The sequence below is a fragment of the Lissotriton vulgaris genome, chromosome 10 (genome assembly GCF_964263255.1).
Source record: "Lissotriton vulgaris chromosome 10, aLisVul1.2, whole genome shotgun sequence".
Taxonomy (NCBI): Eukaryota; Metazoa; Chordata; class Amphibia; order Caudata; family Salamandridae; genus Lissotriton; species Lissotriton vulgaris.
Window position 1 is genome coordinate 944,182,344 of NC_141698.1, and position 24,146 is coordinate 944,206,489.

Sequence of the window (24,146 nt, forward strand, 5' to 3'; positions counted from 1 at the left end):
ATGACGAGCTGGACTCGCCATGACTCCGCCCACTCCAATAGAATGCCCGCACTGGCGTGAAATTCGCCGCGCGGGGGAATGCTGCGGCTGTTATGACGAGCCCAGCTCGTCATGAGCACAGCTCCACTGTGCCTCATGACGAGTTTGGCTCGTCATATGCATGGAAATGGTTAAGCAGTGCCAACGGATCTTACCCAAATAGCCAAACTAATCTGGGGTTTGTTTGTGCTTTCTTCTGGAAGGGAAACATCCTTAACTCCGCAGTCTCAACAATGACTAGCCTTTTCAACGTAGTCACTACCCCACTGGGATATTACCACTTGTTACTTTAACCCACAAGTTGTTACAGCGACTTGCTGCTGGGGTAGAATTGTTGGACTGGCATCGAATTTTTAAGTCCAACACCTTCCCTACTGTTGTGTAGACTGGCAAGGTCCAGTGCTCCCTAAAGCAAGTTGTTGTAGCAACTTGCTGTGTAAAGAACACATTGTAATGTCACAGTCAGGGTATTGACTGCGTTGTAAAGGCATGTGGGGAAATGCATGTGGGATTCCCTTATACATCCCTTCTGGAAGGGGCAAAGCATGAAGGAATATCAGTACTTGTACACCGGAATTCCAGCCAAACACCTACGACGAACAAACGCATCCAAAACGCCTCCGCCCGACTGATCGTCAACGTCCCACGCCGCAGCCACATCACCCCCAACCTGAAAAACCTGCACAGGCTCCCCGTCGACAAGAGGATCACCTTCAAGCTCCTCGCCGGACCAGCCTACTTAAACAGCAGACTCAGCTTCCACACCCCCACCCGCCAGCTCCGCTTCGCTTCCCCCGCATCCAACGAACGACCTCCGGTGGCAGATCCTTCTCCTACCTCACCACAAAGACCTGTAACAACCTCCCAAGCCACATACGGCAGGCCCAAGACCTACTCGCCTTCAGAAGACTTCTCAAGATTTGGCTCTTCAAACAGTAGCAGCACCCCCCTCCCCTCAGCGCCTCGAGACCCTCACCGGTAAGTAGAGCGCTTTACAAGTTCTTTGATTGATTGATTGATTGATTGATTGTTGTAGAAGGCAAACTTCTGTCTAGAGCACATGGTGTGGGCTTTTCTGATGTTCTCTGGTTTCAAAATAAACATGGCAAGAGTGCTATGCCGCCCATGAACCCTTTAACCACTAAAGTATCAATTACAGACTTGCCCTTTAAGTGTATGCCACACACAATGAAATATGTGGGCTTTTGGATCAGAATATTTCCACAATTACGATAGAAAATGGAGAATCGCTAATAGAAAGATTGAAAATAAACTTTAAGATAGGGATCAATGACAACTATTGTTTTGAGCAGAGTCCAAACCAACAATTAGGTGCTCAGCATGCTGCCTATTCAGGTACACCAGGAAATACTGAAGGACGTTGACATGGCATCCAAGCAATGCTTTGAGATAACCAAAAAGCCAAGTTCGAAATTGGATACGTTATATATGACCACGACTTCAAGTGGATTGAGACTGCTGAACATGGAATTGTATTGCCAAGTACACCACCTCGCTCATCTGGCCTTTATATACTTCATAAATCTAGAGACTCCAAACTGAGTCCAACTTGAACAGCAGTTGATGGGGAATCTGCCAGGACAGGCAACTCTATTGTACAGAGTCGTCAGCTCTCGAGACTCCACCAGTCCAACGCTACATCAAGCAGAAGCCAGATAGCTAATGTCACACAAAATCTTGAGTTGTGCATCTTACCTCTCCTCTGTCGAACAACAATACCAGTATCACAATTGATAAAAGCAAGGTTAAGTGGCACAACTGGGCCAATTACAGTCCAACTATTCTGCAACATGTTATTATGTAGGACTCACTGAACTGAGCTATCGGATAGTACTATACAGGCAGAAGTCAGGGTGAAAACTGAAATTGAACACAAAAGGTGAAGCAAGGCTGCTTGCAATAAGTCTAACCACGGGCAGTAGCTTGTGGTAGACCTCTAACCCATTCATCTTTTGTTTACCAGGCCACAACAGTTTGGACCTAGCTATATGCAAATCAATATTGACCCTCATCCTCATGGGACCACTAGGTAGAAACCTGTTCTTGGTTGTATGCGTTTCATGAGGAGCAGGGTCAAGGCTGATTTGCATATGGTTATGTACAAGGTGGCATGTTGAGCAAAAGAACAATGGGTTGGAGTGCTACTACGAGTTACTGCCAGTGGTTAGACTTATTGGAAGCAGACTCCCATCACCTTTTTGTGATTCATGAAATTTAAATTGTACGAACAGACCAAAATCAATGAAGCATCCTTCTTTATATTCTACCTAACTCTAAAATGTGCTCAAACAAGTTTATTAAAGCACTTCATATGACTCTGATAATCCCCCTAAACAATATTTAGACCTCTCAATTAGAAATCTCCAGCTATCCAACCTTTGGAATGCTGTTTTTGGACTCTTAGGGCTCCATTATGATGTCGGGTGGATCGCCACCGCCATGGTGGCGGTGGCGATCCGCCCGACAGAAATGCCCGCCCGCCACCCTTTTCCCCCGCCACATTACAATGGCGGGGGGACCGCAGCGGAGGCAAACACCGCCCGCCACTTTTCCGCCCCGGTCACCTTGCGGCCTGGGGGGAAAAGGGTCCATATGGTGGCGGTGTCTATCAGACACCGCCAGCCATATTTGCATGCGTGTGTATAGGTGCCTTTCCGCGGCGGCGATCCCGCCACGGAAAGGCATGCAGTCGTTGCTATTGAGGGCCCCTGCGGGCCCCCATGGTGAAGGCCGAGGTGGGGGTGCACAAGGGGGGTACCTACGGTACCCCCCTTCATTTGCATATACAAAGCGGCAGGCACCGCGCGGTGCCTGCCGCTTTGTATATGCAAATGCAAAAATGCATTTTTAGCATTGTGGCGGGCGGTGCAGAGTGCATCGCCCGCCACAATGCTAAAAATGAAGGATGTGCCCGCCACTGTGGCGGGCACATCCTTATTCCCCCAACGGGACCCCCGCCCTTATGGCGGGCGGTCCAGAATACGGATAGGGTGGCGGGCGGACAAAGTCCGCCCGTCATCCTAATGGAGCCTTTACTGTGTAAATGTTTAGTTAAGAAGCAGGTAATATAATACTCGTTCATGAGGATTACCTTGTAATGGAAAAGAAAAATACAAGCTTGGCAGAAAATTCCCTAATATTCTTTTAATCAAAATTAAAACTATTTAAATATCCCATTCATTTTTCAGAATTTACATCCATTTATTTCTACTTCTGGTCTTCAGGTCTAGTTAGAAGAACATTAGAGGGGAGGGAGCCGGATGGGGTAATTACCGTGCTATATTTGCCGGTACCCAGGTGGAAACAACAATGTCTTGACTATATTTGAAGGAGGGTTTTGAAACCAATGTTTAATCCCTGGAACATTCGTAAATGCGAGAGATGATGTTTTATCATCTCTGAATAGCAGTAAGCTTCAATTGTCAGCGTCCCTTGTCCAAAAGCTTCTGAAATAATCTACGGAGAGCCAGTAAATGCAGTAAATTCTAGGAAATTCAATAGTCTATTTCAGACTTACGGCACACACAAAACAAGATGTCCAAAATTCAAGGGAAATTCTTGGGAAAGGCTACCCCAGATTCTTAGAGCCTAGTGTGTAAAATGCCCAAATGTTAAGGAATAATCAAACAAATATATCTTGAGAAAATCAATTGAACCTCATTAGTTTCCAAAAGTTGCAGTGTAGATCAAACAATTATAATGTTTTGCTTCCAGTGCCTAAATATTTAATGACCACTAAACATAAGATGGGCCAGAAGGAGAAAGTAGTTTTTTTCTTACATGGGTTTGTCTTAAACACCTTTCCATTTTGAAGCACTGTGTATAAATGTGTTAGGATTTAGAAAAATCACTTTAGGATTTCCATCAATTGCAGTTATCATTTTAAGCGTTGCAGTATTAATGATAATTTGAGCAAATGTTCCTGTACAAAGAAGCAGTTGAAGTACAATCCCATTTTCAGGTTTTAGTTCCAGTTCATCAATTGCTTTAAAATTAAAATATAATGTTCAAGGTGATCCAGTTTTAGTGGCAAAGTTTTTTTTGCCAGTTCAACTATTCCATATAAAAATGTGCATGCCAAATTGGTGAGGGAAAAAAGTAAATTGGACGATATTGAAGAAAAAATGAGAAACCTCACAATCTTCATGAAGGACCATAAATGGAATCTTTGCAGGAGTCATAGACAGAACTGTTTTGGAAAGGAGAGATCAACTTCTTTAACCTGCTGTCTAATGCCCAGTGGAGACAGAAGTGTTCCCCAAGTACAATTGTAACTTTACTGTCTCTGTGAAACAAAAGTGTCTTCGGATATGTGTTTTGTACGCATCGCCCAGATGACAGTACTGATTCTTTCACTTGATATTACAACTGGGGGTGTTGTTGTGTTACATTTGTTTGAAAGTACAGAAACCTGCTACCGTACACATAATGCTGTTCTTATATGCTCACTTGTGTTCCTGCTAAAGCAGGGGTGGGTATCAAATTGGGATGCATAACAATTTACAAATCCAGAGTATATGTATTTTGTGGCAAAAAAATAACAAATATTTTGTTGGACTATGGTGTTCAGTACTCCAAAAGGTTATAAATAATCAATGGCTTTTTCCAAGGTGGTGCAAGTGTTAGAAATTCAAAACATTGGATTTATAACACTTGATTATAAATACTGGATTTATAAATACTGGATTAAATTAATTTCAGCACTTTTTGCTAAGTGACGAGTCTCACAAGTGTGCCTTTATACTTGCATCAGAACATAAATGTATAGTTACTAGAACGAAATTACTGAGGGCACACATGCAGGTACGCAAATCCCTGTGATATAATAATGAAATCAAAGCCAAGTGGTCAAGATATACTTTATAATGGGGTTAGACCAATGATCCAGATTGTCAGAGAATGACTTTCCTTGTAAATATCCATTCATGTATCCTTCCCAACTCTCTGATTAAAACATGCAGAGAAAAAGCAGTAGCTCTACATAGAGGCAGGATGTCTAGATTAGCCTGGTATTGTTACATCTGTGGGGTAAATTAGAGTTTAATCTCCAAATCAAATGACAAAAAATTGAGTTGTTTGAGTTGTTTGAGGGAAGAGACAGAAAATCAGTAGTGTTGATGCTTTTGATTGCAATGAAGCCATAGCACTCATGCAGGGAATGGCTGATAGTTGACCTACACTCATTCTAATACGTATGGTTGCCATTTTTCTCAATAGGAAAAGTTGATAGCCCCTCTTAAAGTTGTCCTTTGCCCTTATAATTTGCAATTGTCTCTATGATGCTACTCTACCACTTGCATTATTTTTGTCCATATTGGTTATCATTAACACATCTATCACAGCATGTTGCAACAAGCTCTTTAAGTAACAAGGCACTGTGGGTGAAGAGAACTTAATTAAAAGTTATTGATTCCATCAATTAAATGAATGCTAGCTATTGATTAACAAACTATGCCAGACTGCTAAATTGATAGTATGTCTGTAATAAATATTATGTCAAGACTGTGGAAGAAAAATAATAAAAAACAATACTTTTCTCATACATAACAGTAGAATGTATAGATGCTTGAATAGCAGCATCTCAAATGAGAGATCCCAGCTGTGTTGTTATTACAATCTTGTCTAAACTTGCGAACAACAAGGAAAATGAATAAACAAAGAAGGCAATACTTGGTGAAACACAACATAATATAAACATAAGATTGTGTCACAGTGTTGTGAAAACAGGTTAAGAACTGCTTCTCCTATCAGACATTCACAGAGCCTTCTTCAGGACTCTTTTTTACTATCCGACCATAAAAATAATCATTCTACAGAAAAACCACAAAGACAAGTCAGAAAATGAATTTCAACATGTGAGTCATAAGTAGCAGCCAGGGTGTATTTAATACTTTGTTGCATGAATTAAGGCTTTGACATTAGAAATTAAGTCATTAAGCAATTGATAAAAATTATATTCAGACAGAAAATACATAAACTGTTGAGTAGAGCTTTGAAGACTAAGGGCCTGATTCCAATTCCTGCAGAAGGGTTACTCTGTAACAACGGTGATGGATATCCTATCTGCTGAAATCTAAATCCCAAAGAAAATATTGGAATTACCTTTCAAGGGATGGGGTGTCCGCCACCATTGTGATGAATTAACCAATCTGCTGAAATCTAAATCAGGCACAATGTGTCACAGAAAGATTAGATAGACAGTAGAAAATAGGATCTTTTGCTTAAAGATTTTTTTTTCTTTTTTCAAAAAGCAAAGGATCCTTACATAGATGTGATTCTGGTGGCTTGTTCGAAGCAGAGAAAACTTTCAATAAGAGGATTATATTTGGTTAGATTTGTTATTTAACAAAATTTTAATAAGGCAATGAAAGCACTGATATATAAAATAAAAATAAAATAAAACACAGAATATCAACAAATATAATATAGAAATAGATTACTATACTAATGGAAATAAATATTTTATTTTTTGGGAATATAAAAATGAAGGAAAGGAAAATATGTATACAAAGGAAAAAAAGTAAGAAAGAAGGTAAGAAAATAAATAAGAAATTAGGAATAATGAATAAAACATTCTGGGGCAGATGTATCATTGTATTTTGCGAGTCTTTAATAGCGAATTTTACTGATTCGCTATTAAGGACACGCAAAATGTAATGTATGTAGGTTTCGCAATAATAATTGCGATTCCAATATATTCCCTAATTGCGAATCGCAAATTGCTATTTGCAATTAAGGAATACCTTCCCATTCATTCCTATGGGCCTAGAGGCCCATAGGAATGAATGAGAAGACATTCGCAATAGGCGAGTACCCAATAGTTACTCGCAAATTGCGAATGCAATTTCAAGGGTGCAATGGTGCCAAAAGGACACCTCGTTGCATCCCTGAAATATTCATGTGTGCACATGTGGCAGCACACATACATTCCCTAAGGGTATGTATATGCACCCCATGACACTTTGAGAAATGCAAAAAAGTGCATTTTTCTAGGAAATCGCAAATTACCAACTTGAAGTTTTAAATTTGCGATTCCTTAAATGCATTTGTAAAAAAGGGAATCGCAAATTTAGCAATTCCTTATTTAGCGATTGGCCTTTTGGGATGATACCTCCCTAAAGGCTTTTTCACATTGGCAAACAAGCTGTTTCTGAAAATCGAACCGTTTGCGAACGGGAAAAAGGCTTGATACATTTGGCCCTTTAAGTATGTAAAACTAATTAAAGAGCAGAACAAAAGTATAAAAATGTAGTAAGAGGCAGCCATAACAATTCATTATGCATTTTTTTTTATGACTAAAGTACAAGCAGTTTCTGTTCTGTGGTTATCACATATTCAATTCCTTCAAGACGGATATGACAATGTAAAACAAATGATCCAACCAGAACATATTTGCATGAATGCAACAGCATTAATCAAGTTCAATATCTTGACATGAAAAGTAGAATTCCAGTCAGAAAATATCAATGAACATACAAATATGCTGTTATATGAGCGGGAACTTCATGCTGCTAAACTGCAAGCACTCTACCATTCCATGGCCCAAAACAAGTTATTATTATTATTTACAAAAATAATACTTGAAGCAAGGTTCCATCCTCACTTTTACATGATCAACATAAATTAAATATAGAATTATCAATTTGTATCAATATTATAAATACACAAAAAGTAGGAGTTAATCTATTGTAAATAAAAAATTACTGAGTAATATTTTCAGATTTAGATGTTTGAAAGAATGTAAGCCGAATTGTACTCCGCAGTTGACATCTGAATCCCCCAAACCTCAGAAGAACCTTCAGGTCACTATTACAATCTTTTGGTTAAAGAATCCTTCTAATTTTTTTCTGAGGCCGATAAGCAATGTTTTTTTCTTGAATAAATATTGTGCAGCATTTTTAGACATTATTTCTGTATTTGGACTACTGAATGTTTACTTTTCATACTGGAGGAAATTCAAAAGCTATCTGCATCAGAAAAATCTTATCCCAGGACTTCGGAAGACAACATTTTGAGCAGATTACCCCAGAACTGGTTTATTTTACCTGATGTGACAAGCCTGAAAAATTAACCTGGTAGTACCTAAACAGTAAAAGTGCCAGCAAGCCGAGACTGAAGTCCACTAGAAGGATTTTTTCATCTGCCTTTGTGGTGGGCTGGAAGAACTTTGAAAGAGCTTTAGAACCAGCGAAGAAGCTTCTACTCACTTTAGCAAAGCCCATTCAGGTAGTAATTGTTCTACACCTGCAAGATCACTACAGAGAATTTTCCTGTGATCTTCAGGATAACTAACTTCACCGTACTCCCACTAACCACTTGGCCCTTGTTGAGGTCACTTTGAAAACCCTCAGCAAGGAGTCTCTTTAGGAAGTATTCTTGGTGCTCTGTTACCCTCTCTTTGCTACATGATATAGTACCGTCTTAGTGCTGTACTTTACAGTTGATATTTAAAATGGGTAAGCTATTTATAACCCCCAAAATATCTTTTTGTTCTTTAGCTGTCTTATAAGTTAGCCATTTGTTTCCAAATGGGATGTGACTAACACCCCTGTGTGTTTCTTCATTCTGTTCTCCCATTTATCTTTCATTTTGTGTCCTTTAATAAATTTTTTTTGTTTTTTTAAATAAATGGGTGCGAATGTTCGAATTTTTATTTCTTAATCTGCTTTGCCTCATTGTTATACCACTTATTATAGATTAGCCACACAAAAGAACTTCGGGTTCTCTCTTCATTCTATATAAATCTTTATTCTGTATAAAAGTTGGGTTGCGCGTAATAAAGGTTTAAGTAACTAAAGTCTGTTTTATAATTAAATATTGTCTGAAATCTTTACTGATTATGTTTCACTTATAAAATAATTGTTTTTCACTATAAGGGTCTGACATTTCCAGGAATGCCAAACTTTAAACCAGATGAACATGGCAACATGCTGCTTCTAGACTTAAATGAAGAAGACCCAAAGCCGGTTGTACTTGGAATCAGTAGTGGATTTGATATTGAATCGTTCAACCCTCACGGGATCAGTGTGTACATAGATGACAAAGGTATGATCGGCATAATTTTAAAAAATAAAGCATTCACAGCATGTTATCAAACCATTACTTGTTTATCTTGCATGTTTTCATTTTATTTCATGGCATGATACAAAAGTTGAGATCAACTTATTACTGGACACAAGATAACTATAATTTGAAAAACATGACACTTAACAAGTAGTAAAATAAAGTTCAAGCATATAACCCAATGATTAGAAGCAGTTAAACAAAAGATACCTATTGACATTGTTAAGGAGAATGTATCTAAATACTTCCCATTGTGAAGCCCTCTTTCAAGTCAAATTGAGTCATCTAAGAAAAACTGCACCAATTTTTGCACCAGGAAACAATATAAACATTTGATGAACACTACATGAAAGAACTCACTGATTGAAACTAATGAAGTGCAATTTTGACAACCAGGAATCCCTCTTGGCAAAGGGGAAATAAAGTAAAAAAATATGTTTATTAAGAAAAGCTAACACTACGGATCTAAAGCATGCCTAGAGGCTACAAAACATCTGCTTTCAAATAGTACTTCTACTCTCAAAATAACTAGCTTTCAAAAGTGGATATTCAGCGGTACGGACTGTAAAGGAGAAACACACAAATGCACCAATAGGTGTAATGTATACTTGGGAATAATAAAAAACTCAACAACACAAGCCCACATGTACTATCCAACTTCATTGCAAGGAGGATTGCCTGTATACTCCAATATGTATACGTTGGGACGATAATGTTCCCCTGCTTGGTATATGGGTGTGTCCCCCTTGCCTGAGAGCCCATCTGGATGTGAAACTAGTATTCTGACTTTTATTTTAGCCCTGGTCTCACGCTAATCTGGCATAAGCATGAATGCTTAGGCCTGTCACTGACCTTGTGAGGTTCCAGGATTTGTCCTGTCTCCTGAGGGTCACACCAAGCATACTCTCAAATCAGGGACCGAACTTCTGTCTCTGTTCTTGGTCTATCACATAAAGGGGTGGTAGCAGCATACTGTTTTGCTATTTACATGTATGATCAAATAATTTTCTGCGTTACTGAGAGAGTGGTCTACTGACCCCACTCATGCAAAGTTCTGCTGATATGTGAATCCAAGAATCTAGCACAGACATCCTGTGTGTATATTGAGCACAAGTATGTATACTGTGAACGATTTACAGATATATGGTAGTAGGACTGTGTGTGTGTGAGAGAGAGAAAAAGTGAGAGAGAGAGAGATAAAGCCTAAATATCGGGGACACTGGTATCCATTTTGGATTCCTACGGTTATAGCATAGCACAAGATGAGAAGGAGCGTATAGCTTTCCCAGACCGAGGAAGCATAATGTCTGCAATACTGTATCTGGAAGGTGGAGCCAGCCCCAATGCTACCTGCTGTGTTAGCCTTCACTTCGCACAAAGGTTCTGTTTGGAGAGCAGCTTGTACATTACATTTGAAAGGGAAGCAAACCAAACAGTTCTAAAGCATGAGACAGTGGATCCAAATCCCCTGTATTGGAGATGTGTTTAAAGGTGGTAGATCCAAACCACCCCACTGTGTTGCAGTTACAAGATCTTGTTGAACAAGTAAGAGAGTTCTCTGTAGAACAATTAAAGATCTTTTCTTTATGTAAGATCTGGTGCCTGTCTGAAAGCCTGTCTCCCAGAGGTGAGGGGAAATTACCTGAAATCAGCACTTTCTGCTGGAAGAATTGAGGATCTGTCTGAAGAGCCTTGAAAACTACATACCTGATTAGAGTGGGAAGTAGTGTGTCAGGCCCTACAGGAGCAGAGACTGTCCAGGAAGAGGAGAGGTCCAGCATGTCCCTGGCCTAAGGAGCAATCTGAAACAGCAATCAAGGAGTAACCTGAACTATGATGGGGTTCCTGGTCTTTCTGTGCAGTTGTTGAAGAGCTGCAAATAAGACTGCATCTGAGAGTGCCATTTTGTGGTGGCTAGCAGCCTACCTCTGGTTGAGTTATGGGTTGAATGACTTGGGCTACCACCACTGAGAAGAGTGAGATTGAATAGCTGCCATAGTTGGAAGGCCCAAACCAGCCTTGAGACCACAACTCCCCAGCCTACCAGAAAGAAGACTTGCCTTTGAAGCTGTAATTTTTGCCAGCTGAAGTGTTAGTCTGCAGCTGATGCCGGAGAGATGCCGCTGCCAAAAACTGGTACCACTGCATAAGACTGCCACTAGAGCCAGTTCTGTAAAGACTGTAATGCTTGTGGCAGCTGCTGAGGTCATCTGCGAAAGAGGATCTACCTTATAAACTTGGGAATGCCACCCATGCCTGGTGCAAAGCCCAGATGGCCACCAATCACCAACAGGTATTCATGGAGCATAAATGCACCTGGGTACAAGTGAGAGATGTGCCAGCAAATATTCTATGCCTTCCTGAGACTTTTTGAAACAAAAGTTGCTAACTACATTGAATGTAAATGTAAATGTACATGTATTTATATAGCGCAAATTACCCACATCGCAGGCATCTAAGCGCTTGCTTAGGGAACCCGTCCTGGTATTCCCCTGTGAGATGACCCCGGCAGGGTATCCACAAGGTGAAAGCCAGGCATCCCGTCGTGAGGGGCCGTTGTGGATATTAAGCAAGCTATTGCCCAGAGTCGCAGAGTGTGAACCCATGAGTCAAGTAGGCACCGGAGCGAGAATTATCGAGTCCGTGGAATTATTGAGCCCAAGCCCCGTCGAGGCGGGGAATTGAACCCTGGTCCAGGGCCGATCTCAGCTTCCGGGTCGGCCGCCTCTAACCCCTGAGCCACACCCCTCCACAATGAGTTGCACACGTAACTTGTGTGAACATTTTTGAGTAATCTACTTCTGAACCTAACCCTTGCCTATGGCCTAGTCTAGTGGGGACAGTAGTTACAGGATCTTGACCATAACAAGAAGGAGGATGGTTTCTGGGAAGGATAGGAAAGTGCAGAGTCTCAGGGGTAAAGCACAACTGATGCCAACCCTGTCTGAAGTATTCATTTGCTTGTATAGCATTTAGGTGTGCTGTGAGATTACAAATACTTTCTTTTTAATAAAGATAATTATTGGGCTACAAATTACATTAATCTGTCTGTTATTTGACTGTTGAATGCTGGACTCCTGCATCCACTCTACTTCCCTGTGAACACTGCGACTGCTTACCCCTACTGCAATGAGAGTAATGTATGGAAAGGTTTTTACTTGGCCCAGTTTGAACAACCTATGTAGGACTACCACAGGGCACCATTGGCAAATGACCTCAAAGACACCACCTGGGGACCAGTAGCTCCTGTCTGCTGTCCCAATCTAGATCTGACATCGATTAGGTTGATATCCAGCATAGCACCAATGTATTGCATGTCCACTATGCACCTATGTTCTTTGTCACTTGGCCCTAAACAAAATTTCTGACTGTGATTCTGTCACATGATGACACTGATCCTAAACTTAGCTGGATTTGCTTCAAAATCAATATCCAGCTAACATGGGAAAGCATACTAAATATCTAATCAGTATATCAAGAGAAATAAATATTAAGGACAAACTGTTTAAAAAAATATCGACAGGTAAGTAAGTCTAGATTTTCTATACCTAACTCCACACATATGTACCTAAGCAGTGCATATATCTTCAAGGTACATAGATGTGGAGTTAGGAACAGTAAATCTACATTTTTCTATATGCACATACCTTTTGACGTTTTGTCCCTTAATATTCTGTCCTTGATTTTCTTGTATGTCGATGTTCTTCATGTTGATATTCAGTTGTACAATCAACAATATGAATTTGAGGAAGATGAAAAAGCGGTTCAGGTACTCCACCCTGACAAATCACAAGAAAATCTGCATTGATGATGGGTAGTGAAATATGGTCCCACCCCTTCTCTCAGGAGTCAGTAATCAAAAATGTTTCAAGGGGTACTCTGATATTGTTAGGGTTAAGAAAAGCTAAAGAAACATACCATCCTTCATACCAATTTCCCTTGCACACTTGATAGTTCAACAAGCCTGATGCAGACACAAAGAAGCTAGAGACAAAAAGCTCAACACAATTATACAGCAAACCCCAAGATCCTTTGGAAACACTAGTCCAGAGATCTAAAATATCGCTATGTTCCAAAACCAAACTCAATCAAGCCTAATGGACAAGGATACAGAACAAAGTACCCAGCCCCACAGCTCTACACTTAATAAGAGAAACAACAGAGGAAACAGCAGTTTTTTAAGACAATAATATAAAATAACTTCTATATTTTCCACAACTGTGTGGTGTCAGAATATCGTCCAACATATTCATCTTGTCCTAAAAATTATTTTCGAAAATATTAACCAAATGGAACAGATAATAGATAATCTACGCCCAACTGTTAAGACATTTTAACGACATTTAAAGCACAATATTTATCTCAGAAGATAATTATATCTATGCATTCCTTCCTCTCAAATGTCCACAATATTGAAGAAGACAGTGTGTTGTATAGGGAACTGGTCATTGTAGAAAATGGATTCCATCCTGGAATTTTTACTTTCTGTCTACCTGGTTTTGGACTTTTACTGTGAGCGATTCTCGTTACCTGAGTAAAGTTTGGGGAAATGGACTGGAAGTGCTACCCACATATGTCTGCCTTTTAAGCTAAGACCACTGCTGCTTTGCTAGGGTAAGAGCCTCTGGCATGGTTGCACACAAACATGTGAGCATACACATGAGCCCAAGTGTGTGGACTGACCCTCTGAGACTACCATCAAGCTCATTCCGGTATCTGTACGCAGGTAAGCTATTACAGAAAGGACACTTTAAGAAATGGTGCTGACCTGATGTAGGCCTTATAATGTGAGTGGACATATGTAGTGTACATTTGTAGTGATTACTGAAAAGGCAGTGTGGTCCCCGCACAGTGGAGAAGTGTGGCTCAATGGTTAGAGAGGCAGACCCTGATGCAGAGGTCTAGCCCGGGACCAGGGTTCAATTCCCCGCCTTGGCGGGTCTTGGGCTCAAAATTCCTATGGATGAAATCTGTACCAATGGACAGTGTTGCCTAACTTAGACCTAGAGATACCAGTCAGGCATCAATATTAGTGGTCAGTTTTGTGATATCTGCACTCCTTATGGCATTTGAAGAAATATAATATTTCCCTGTCTCAACTATAATCATATTCCAGACCTTTAACCCCCCTATTAGGTCACTCTGCTGGCCAGCAGGAGAATAAAAGTCCTCTTCACACGATAGGGCCATTCACCAGTGCTTTGCACTGTTCTTGTGAAAGAACGGACAGGGAACACATCTGCATGTTCTAACTGTTTACGCTACACTTGGTCTGGACAAGCCGACAGAAAAAAAAGGAAGCCCAGACCTTTGGAGCAGAACACAGGAGGGACTTGCCTTTGATACTTTGATGGGAGGGGATGAGGCAGGGCTTAGGCTCCCAAGGCAGGGCCTTCAAAAGACAACTTCAAGTCTTCAACTTTAGATAACTTAGAATGCTGTGCATGAGGGCTGGGGTAAAGGGGGAGTGAAGATGTGGCACCCTCGGATTGGGCAGAGGTGCCCACCGTCCAGAGCTACTCAACCCATACATAAAAACTCCTGCACAAAGAACAGCCACCTTAGGTTTCACTTGATCTGAGAGCTATGATAGTATATGAATGCCAAGCTGGAAGGAGAGTTCTTTCGGTACAAAATTCCATGCATAGACAAGCTTTAAAAATGTTCCCATTTTAGATGTCTGTTGTACAGCGCTGCGCATGTGCAGTCAGAAAATTTTGCAGAAATTAAACATTTCTCATTTTTAACTCCAACCTCAAAGAGGCATTACTTTTTGACCCAAAGCCCTGTCTACAAATGTTAGTGGCTGGAGCATTGAGCCGAAAAACATGGGTGGTTGCATGGTAACGCCCATATAACACCTAAGGTACCCCAACAATGTGATACAAAGAAATGCAAAACAGTGATAGCACAACTTTGTTTTACTTTAGGGCTACATTTGAGCACAAATAACGTTTTGCACTGGAAAAGAAATCCCAAATAAACATCTTGCACCTTTTTTATTCACTTTTGTGATGCAAACCTGGTGCAAAATGTTAATAAATCTGCCCCTAAATGAGGCTATTAGCATAAACCTGCCAGAGGCATTCCAGTTGTGTTTGATTCAATAGCTTTTCTGTGCATGTTGCTTTATAGCAAGCATTGTTTCAGATATTCTAAGGATCCTGCGGTATACTTTTAACTGGTTCTTGTTTTTGGGTGTGACACCTCCAATAGAAGTGCTTCCGTTTAAAGCCCATGTTTCAAGTTATTGATTTACAAACACTGTTAAACTGAAAGCAGTTGGGTAGCTTTGAAAACCTTTTAAGTTTGATGGCGCTAATAAAACTGACAGCTGCAGTCTTTGCTTGTGTCAACCCTTCATTTTAATGATGTCTGACAACTGTGCATACTGTGTTCTGTGTTCTGTGTTCTACTGCGGCAGCAAAGCTGGATTTGAAGTTGTAGTTGAGTTCTTTGGTACTTGGCACAAGCCTAGCAATGGCCCCAGAACACATTTGTTCTTTTCTCTGGCCAATTGCTAAAACAATAGCCAGATTGTAGATGCTGAAACAATGCCAAGCTCCACATACATCCGTGACCCTCCTTTCAATGATGTTCACCATTTTACGTGTATAGTAAGCTTTCATCCTGTCATTTCTGCAGGAGAATCAATACTCGCTATTAGTGACAGGAAATGAAGGGACTGTTATGCGGATGCAATTATTCTAAGACGAGTTGTTGGCTCTACAATTTTCACATATCTTGTACACACATAAGTTATGAGATCTTTGTAGGTAAAAGAGGTGAGTAATGAGAACACAATATTCTTGAACTATTGTGTTGCTTTTGCACCAACAGGCAACTGCAAGCTAAATATAATTTGCGCACCTTAAATGGAAAATAGTTGCGGATTAACATAATCTATGGACATTCATTTTCTGGCAGGAAGGCTAAGTTTGTTAATGTGCTGTCTTCAGATGTCTGTGTCGCTGTTAAAAATGGGGTTGTTGGATGACTGGTGTGTAAGCCCCGGTCAAGCAGCAACCGCAATCCTAGTCAGGGTAAGGCACAAGCAAATCCCAAATGAACCTGTGATCACCCCCCTGCTAGCTTGGCACAGAGCAGTCGGGCTTAACTTGGATGCACTGTGTAAAGTATCGGTGCAACACTTCAGGCAGTAAAGCAGTGAAAAAACACCCAAAAAGATCTGACATCAGGTTAGAAAAATAGAGCAAACTTTAATAAATAAAACAAGACCACAATGCCCAACATCCAATCAATAGAACTGGAGTTATGATTTTTTAAAGAACAAACTGCAATGTAGTGCCTTAAAGCATAAAATGCCAACCATGGCTGTCTGGTCTTGCTGGACCGGGTCAAAGTCAAAAGTTCCAACCATAAGTAAAGAAGCACGGGTCGGATACAGGCCCAGATTACTCCAACTGAAGTTTTACCTTCTCCTTTTGTGCCAGGAGTCCCAGTAGCAATGGAGAGGGTCGCCAGGAGCAAAAAGAGCATTGTGGGCAGTGGTCAGCATAGCTTGAAGAACAGGCCAGGTGTTGTCGATGGGTGGGCTGGAGCTTAGCATTGGTGGTCCCCTGTGGGCTGTTGATGCTGCTGTGTGAAGAGAAGGGCTGACTGCAGCTTGTGCTGATTTTCAGTGTGTGTGACACTGTTCGCATGCGAACGGGCCCATCCTGGTCACGAAGAGCTCAAAACCTTGATTTCAAGAGCTTGAGAGCCACACCAAGGGTCCAGGACTTGGGAGGCACCACCTGGGTGTCAGGAGCTCGCTGAAGATGGGCCAATGAGCTGTTGGGAAGCCTTTTATGTCCATGAAGCTCAGATCAGGAGGCCAGTAGGCTAGCCATTTGAGCCACTCCAGATCTTCTTCCCCAGGGAAGAGAGCAGCATGCATCATAGTATCAAAAGGCCCAGAAGTGTACTGAAGACTTGCTGTGTATGGTCCATTTTTTATACGGAGTTTTGTCTTTGAAGTGGGGAGAAGCTTCCAGAAACATAACATGTCTAGGAAGTGCATAGAAAGCCTGCCTTCCCTATCCTGGCTTCAGACAAACTATAGGGAGCAAACCGCGCTTTGTGTGGAGACAGGACACAGCCTATTCAAGTGTAAGTGAAACTGTACCTAGCCAGTACCTCCCTCCCATCCTGCCAGTGATGGCCCATCCAGGCACACCTACGCTCCCATTGTGTGCGGCTGTCTAGAAGGAATGCACAAATCCCAACTGTCACTTACACCCTGTCATGTGACCCAGAGACAGGCTGGAATCATCAAAAAGCTAGGGCATGGAAATGCCAGCTTTCTAAAAGTGCAAAAAGAACAATTTATGGACAGAATGCAGAACAATGTCACACATTCACCCCAGTACAGAGATCTGGGCCTAAATCCGTAGTTTTTTTAATCGCTATTCCAGTTTGAACCCAGACCAATGAAAATTAGTCAAAATCATTTCCAACAGAGCACAGATTCTAAATATTATATACTGAGTGGCCTATTTATGAGCTGGTTTGTGTTGGTCTTGCATCATGCAACGTGGTGCAAGAGTGACACAAACCTTGAGTCAAATATATGAAGCCATGCATGGCCACTTTGCTTGGCCCTGGGTGACTCCATAAATCTGGAGTAAGGCAACACAGCACAAATCGCTGCATTGCCTTACTCTGCCCTCGGAAGGCAATCCTTCAGCATTGTGTGGGTGTTCCCATTCCACTTCCATGATTTATGAGGCATTCCAAGATTTACCAGAACTGATAAGCCTGGAAATGTGCCAAAAAAATACACCTTTCCCGGAGAGGCATAACAAGGAGAAATATCTTTATTTCTCCTTGTTAATGCCTCTTTCTATATGTTCTGCCTTCTGCAGCACACATAGATAGAGGAATATGCCTCTCAGGTGTCCCTTCCTGCACAAAAACAGTTCTGCATGCAACAGAGGCACCCTGCGATATATCTAGGCTGCCAAAAGGGCACCAGTGCAGAGGAAAAGGCAGGAATGTGTCATATTGCCTTACATAGCAGGTTCTTCACAAATACTGAAATGTTGGTGAAATGATACCAGTGATGTTGAAGATGGGATGGATTTCACCTATGTTGTTTGCAAGAGATGGGTTTTGTACCAAGCATGTACATTAATCATCCAAGAGGGAACTCTCAATATAATTACATCTATCAGTTTTCATTCTTTACCTCAACTAATCAATAATTGGTGTCCTTAAGGAAGCCCTTATTATTGCAAGAGGTTAAGCACAAGGTTTATACTAATCTATAGATTTTATTTTCTCATTTCTAGGTGATTCTGTCTATATTTTTGTTGTTAATCATCCGAAAAATGGTACCAGAGTGGAACTATTTAAATTTCAAGCAGAAGAAAAGTCTCTTCTACACATCAAAACCATACAACACGAGCTCTTTCTTAGGTATGCAAAAGGTGCACTGAATGCAAATTTTGATATTTCAAGACTGAATGTTTTCTTCAAATATAAAGTCAGTGGCTTGTAATTAGAAACACGGTGCTACAGTTTAGCTGAGTATTTACTTTCTTTTTCCAATCGTGTTAAGTGCCTGGATCCTGCAAGGTGAGTAAACACCTGATACTGCACTCCTCATGGCTGGAATGAATTTCATATGATGAAATGCAATGTAAAAGGTTATGGTAAATATCCACCAAGGAATGATGTTTGTGCATGAAATCCAAAATGAAATAGTGTATATAGATACAATGCTATAATATGTACTTGCGACAGAGTAGAAGGTTAATAATAAAGCTATGCCTAAGTGGTATTAGCACATTGTAAAACGTACTGATGAGCGCCCAACAATTGTTTGGGAGACAGAGGTCAGGCAACTGTTATATGAAGTCACAAGGCCTGCAAACCATAAACAAAGTTCGACACAAACACAAAACTCGTGGCTTCAACTCCCACCACATCACTGAGTGTTTCCTGTCGGCTTATCAGACACCAATACCATCCTAGTAGACCTACAGGCTAAGAACTACTCAGGACTCATCTGGGCCACAGGGAGCCAGAGAATATCTTGGCGGGGCTAGTACAAAGTAGCGAAGTGTTGGTGGTGTGGAGAAGGATGCTTGGGGGTACTGTGGTGGAGCAGTAGGTGCAAATGCAGTGCTTGCCACTTTTTGGTTACAAAATGATTTTGAGTGCACCACCCAACCCTTCCTCCAATCAACACTGCAAAGGGTTACCCTGGCTCATTGCTACCTGTGATAGGGGGTGATGAGCACCATTTTTTTGTCTGCATTTGGTAACCAGCTCTTCCCTGATACTGTTCATGTCTATTCATGTACAAACATGAACGGACATACGATGGTGGCCTGGCAATCACAACAGAGCCACACACGGACTTTACCCAACTCTCAATGCACACATCGCGGCAATTGTTTAAAAAAAACAAAAAACGTTACTGCTGAAAATGTACAACCCAGTTCACGCTAAGCCATCCACACACTCATCTGCAGCAGACCACCAGGTAGTGCAAAGCCACCCCTGCCTCTATTCAGACATTCCATATCTCTGCGTGCAGCATAACCCTATATATGTTCCTATAGCTTGAAACTTCAACATATATATCCCTCCAAAGTTTGTCATCCATTTTTATTGGGTGCTTCGGCAAAAATGCTGTAGGGATTTTGCATGGGAGACACATGTTGGAATTGCCGAGAACCCTTTTGACTGCTTCATCGGGGTACCTGAAACTTGGCAGAAAAAGATGAGGCTACACATTTATATATAATAACAGTTTTTGCCCAGAATTACTAAGGCTTTGTGCCAGCACAAGCTACACAAAATCTCACAAGGGTGTGTAATTTCCAGCACAAACACCATTGTGAGCAGCAAAGGTGATTTTGCAACACTTTGCGTTAAGGGTGCGTTACTGGGAAATTACAGTGTAGGCACACATAGTTTTTGATGCAAAGCTTATTCTTCCTGGCAGGTAAGAAACTAATGCAAGGAAGCCTTTTAGAGCACAAGCACAGTGGGTGGCATCGGCATGGGCATATTTTAGTAGGTATGTCGTTGTGATGTGTTTTCCCCGTGAATCATTAGTAAATCTGCCCCTTCATGTGCTTTTGCCAACTGGCGCCAGCTAGTAATCACTAAATAAATACTTTTCCTCTGGATTATTCAACTAAACCACAACAAAGGAGTTTCAGTCATCCACCAAGTAATGTTTGCCTGACTGATCCATCCATCCATCTAACCAACCAACAGAAAAAGACACTTAACGTTGGTGAAGTCATTCAGAGTTTGTGCAATAAAATACAGTATATATTTCTTGAAAAAGATTTAGAACATGCGAATTCTCTTTTAACTTTTATTTTTCTTGTTCTGTGTTTTCTACTTCAGTCTTAATGATATTGCTGCAGTGGGCCCGGAAAGTTTTTATGCCACAAATAATAAACCTTTTCTGAGGACCCTTGGTGAAGTTGATGAGACATACCGCAATATTCTGTTGGGGAACATTATTTACTACAGTCCAGAGGAAGTGAAAGAAGTGGCATCTGGAGTTAATGTTTCTAATGGAATTATCATGTCACATGACAACAAGTATGTATGTTCCTAACAAGATTTTGATTTGATTCATAGTTTATTATATATATATCTGAATTTAGGGCCCGATTAGGATTGCTGACGGACTTGAGTCCGTCCACGACCCCTGAGGAGGAGGGAACGTCCGCAGGTGCTGCGGCGTTCCCTCCAAGCAGATTAGGATGTGGCCGCCAGGGTGGCTGTCACATCCACTATCTTTAACATTGCGGCGGGAGCAGCTTCAAGCTGCACCCGCCGCAAGGTGAAAAATGCATGCATCGCATTTGCATGCACAAAGCTGCAGGCACCGCGCGGTGCCTGCTGCTTTGTGCACGCAAATGCACCCCCCATTCACCCAGGGGGCACGCAACGGGCCCCCGAAGTGACAGTCCGCATACTTTTCCACGGCGGGAAAGTCTCAGCGGAAAAGCATGTCTTTCCCACCATCCTAATATGGCTGGCGGTGTCTGACAGACACCGCCTACATATTAGAGCTTTTCCGCCGCGGTCGGAAGGCGACCGCGGCGGAAAAGCGGCGGACGGACTTCTCGTCCCCCCAGCCATCCTAATCTGGCGGGGGGACATTGAAGGCTGCGCTGCGGAGAATCCGCATCCTCCGGGCCGGCGGTGGCTTCCGCCGGCCCGGAGGATGCAGATTCGCCGCAATCCTAATGAGGGCCTAAATGTGCCTTGTTATGATATTGAGCAGGAAAATGTATGTTGCAAACTGATTTATGCTTATGCATACCAACACGTCATTTTCATGCGGGTGCTACTCATAAATGTGTGTGGTGACAGTTTACTTAATTCTGGAGGCAATGAAAGTTGCAATACATGCCTTTTTACTACTTCTGATTTTTTTTGCAGTTTTCTATTGTGCAAACTGGCGCTGAGGGCCTTAGTGCGCTTTACAAGAGAACCAAAAAGTATTGCACATTTTTAGGCACGTGGAGATTAAGCGATTTGCCCAGAATCACAAGATGGTCACCCCAGGCTGCAATTTGAGGCTTGTTCCCTAGTTGCAAAGTCGGGTACTGTTGCCGTTAAGTGATATCTCAGCCTCATCACAATAAGACATCACAAGAGGTGACATCACCACCATGTGACTCTTCCTCTCATAATGAGGGAAACTACCCTCAACAAAAGTAACTTGTTGCCTCCTAAAACACCCAAAGAGTTTTAAACTCCTTCCACACTTCCCATTTCCCTCTTGTAGGGTTATAGATGTTCACCATCAAAATAACACATCCTGTTTTAATCTTTCTCCCATGAAGCAGGTTATGGAGAAGCATGGCTCAATGGTTAGAGCACCAGACCCTGATGCAGAGGTCTGGCCCGGGACCAGGGTTCAATTCCTGCCTCGGCAGCTCTTGGACTCATTCTCCCCAGACCTGATCATTCTCGCCTCAGTGCCTATTCTAATCATGGGTCCCACTCTGTGACTCTGGGCAATAGCTTGCTTAATCTCCACAACGGCCCCAGCAGCGCTTGGATGCCTGGCTTCACCTTGGGGGAGCCCAGGAGTGGACATGTGGAGTAGTGTGGCTCACTGGTTAGAGGCGGCAGACCCGGAAGCAGAGATTGGCCCGGGACCAGGGTTCAATTCCTGTCGCGGCAGGGACATGGACCAGTGTCAGCGGACTCGATAATTCTCACCTCAGTGCCTACTCTAACCAGGGGTCCCACTCGGCATCTCTGGGCATTAGCTTGCCTAATCTCCACAACAGCCCCATCAACGCCGGGATGCCTGACTCCACCTTGGGGATACCCAGGAGGGACCATCCCACAGGGAAAGCCAGGACGGGTTCCCCAGCGGTATACAGCGCCAGGACGCCGCTCGGCAACAGTGCGCTTTACAAGTATACATTACATTACATTACATTTCACAGGAAAGTCAGGAAGGGTTCCACACCGGTATGAATACAGCACTATGATACCTCTGGGTAGAAGTGCGCTATATAAATACAAACACATTTACATATACAGAGTCCTATCTCTGAGTAGGAAGATTTATAATAAGAGTTTTAAGTCCAGATTCTTTGTTGTGTTGAGGAGACAGCGGCAACTCTTTAATTTTACTTTGGTGAAAAAACCTCCAAGCCACAAGGGCAGCCAGCCTTTCAAAACCAGTTTCCCACCACTGAACATTCTCATAGTCATCATTGTTGGCAAATGTATGATGCCCGATTGGCCGTCATATAAACCCACTGACAATCTTCTCCAAACTCAAGGGAATCTGTGATTATTTTTAGGTCGAGCCCTTGAGACCATAAGCTAGCTCATGTGCTCTCACTTGTGAGACTTTCGTGTGAAATAATGAGCTTGGAGCCAGGGGCGTAACAAACACCCCTGCAAATCCTGCGGTGCATGGGGCCCCCAGTCTTCAGTAGATGAAGGGGGCCCCTGCAGCTCTTCGGTAGAGTGCTGTGTGTCTCTCTCACTCTCTAAATCAGCTGCAGCAGTCTGCAGCCTGCCCTGAGCACCTCGTCCTCCTGACCTAGGACTGAAGAGAAACAAAGTATCAACAAACATTGTTTCTCTTCTGTCAGAGCACAACAGGCCCGGAAAAAGGATGGGGTTGGGGGCCCTGGTGCTAATGTGCAACCCAAGTTTTGTCCATATGTTTGAGAGGAAATGTGCACAAGACGGGTCTTTCTGACTACATCACACGAGGACTTCGCCACAGAAATCTTGTCTACTTTTAGGCACTGGCTTCCCACAATCCGTGGTAGACCCTTTCACCCTTTCCAAAAGTTTATTGATTACCTTTCAGTTTCTTTTTGCTGGAATTGAATGTTAAACTGGTACTAATGAGATTAAACATTTTCATGGATAGTGTTAAAGTGTTAAATAATTAATACTAACATAAAAGATGCTGCATTACACCGCATAATTAGTTTTTCCTTGCGGCATACTTTGGTGAACCCTGCCACACAATTTGGTCTTCCTCTGCCGTATAATTCCAGTGGACCTGCATATAATGACTCGAATTTGTTTAATATTTAAAGTTCAATGATTGCCTGAAGGTGTCCTGAGCTGGACTTTTAATCACAGTTTGCTAATGAAGGGAGGACTGCAGGCCAGAAAGACTGAGTTTTTTGTGAAATCAAAGATGATTGCTAGTACACCTGCCTTAAGCGATACCTTAAAGTTGGACGATAAAAGGCTGAGTCAACCCTGCCTTGATCTGTATTGCTTACTCACCTGCGCTACCTGATGATCATGCCTTCACGTTGGTAGAAAAAAGGCAGAGTCAGCACTACCATACTTTGCATCTGTATTGTCCACTCAGCTGCCTTATTTGATGCCTTAAAGTTTGTAGATGAACAGCCGAGTCAGCCCTGACATAATTTTAATCTGTATTTGTCCACTCACCTGCCTTACGTGAAACCTTAAAGTTGGTAGATGAAAGAATTGAATTGAAAGGAGATTTATAATGCGCAAAAACAATAACCCGCAGGTATCAAGGC

General features: G+C 42.0%; 2 protein-coding genes across 4 annotated transcripts in view; both read left to right on the forward strand.

Annotated features, from left to right (window-relative positions):
• The window catches only part of LOC147689044 (serum paraoxonase/arylesterase 2-like), a 130,392-nt gene that overhangs the window by 53,079 nt on the left and 53,167 nt on the right, over window positions 1-24,146 (forward strand). For all 3 annotated transcript variants that reach the window (XM_086941934.1, XM_086941936.1, XM_086941935.1), the window contains 3 exons: window positions 8,937-9,105; window positions 18,417-18,543; window positions 20,494-20,694. In XM_086941934.1, the coding sequence (XP_086798060.1) occupies window positions 8,937-9,105; window positions 18,417-18,543; window positions 20,494-20,694 (497 nt within the window). The remainder of the gene's footprint in view (window positions 1-8,936; window positions 9,106-18,416; window positions 18,544-20,493; window positions 20,695-24,146) is intronic.
• The window catches only part of LOC147689045 (serum paraoxonase/arylesterase 2-like), an 856,840-nt gene that overhangs the window by 53,044 nt on the left and 779,650 nt on the right, over window positions 1-24,146 (forward strand). The gene's annotated exons all lie outside the window — the stretch shown is intronic.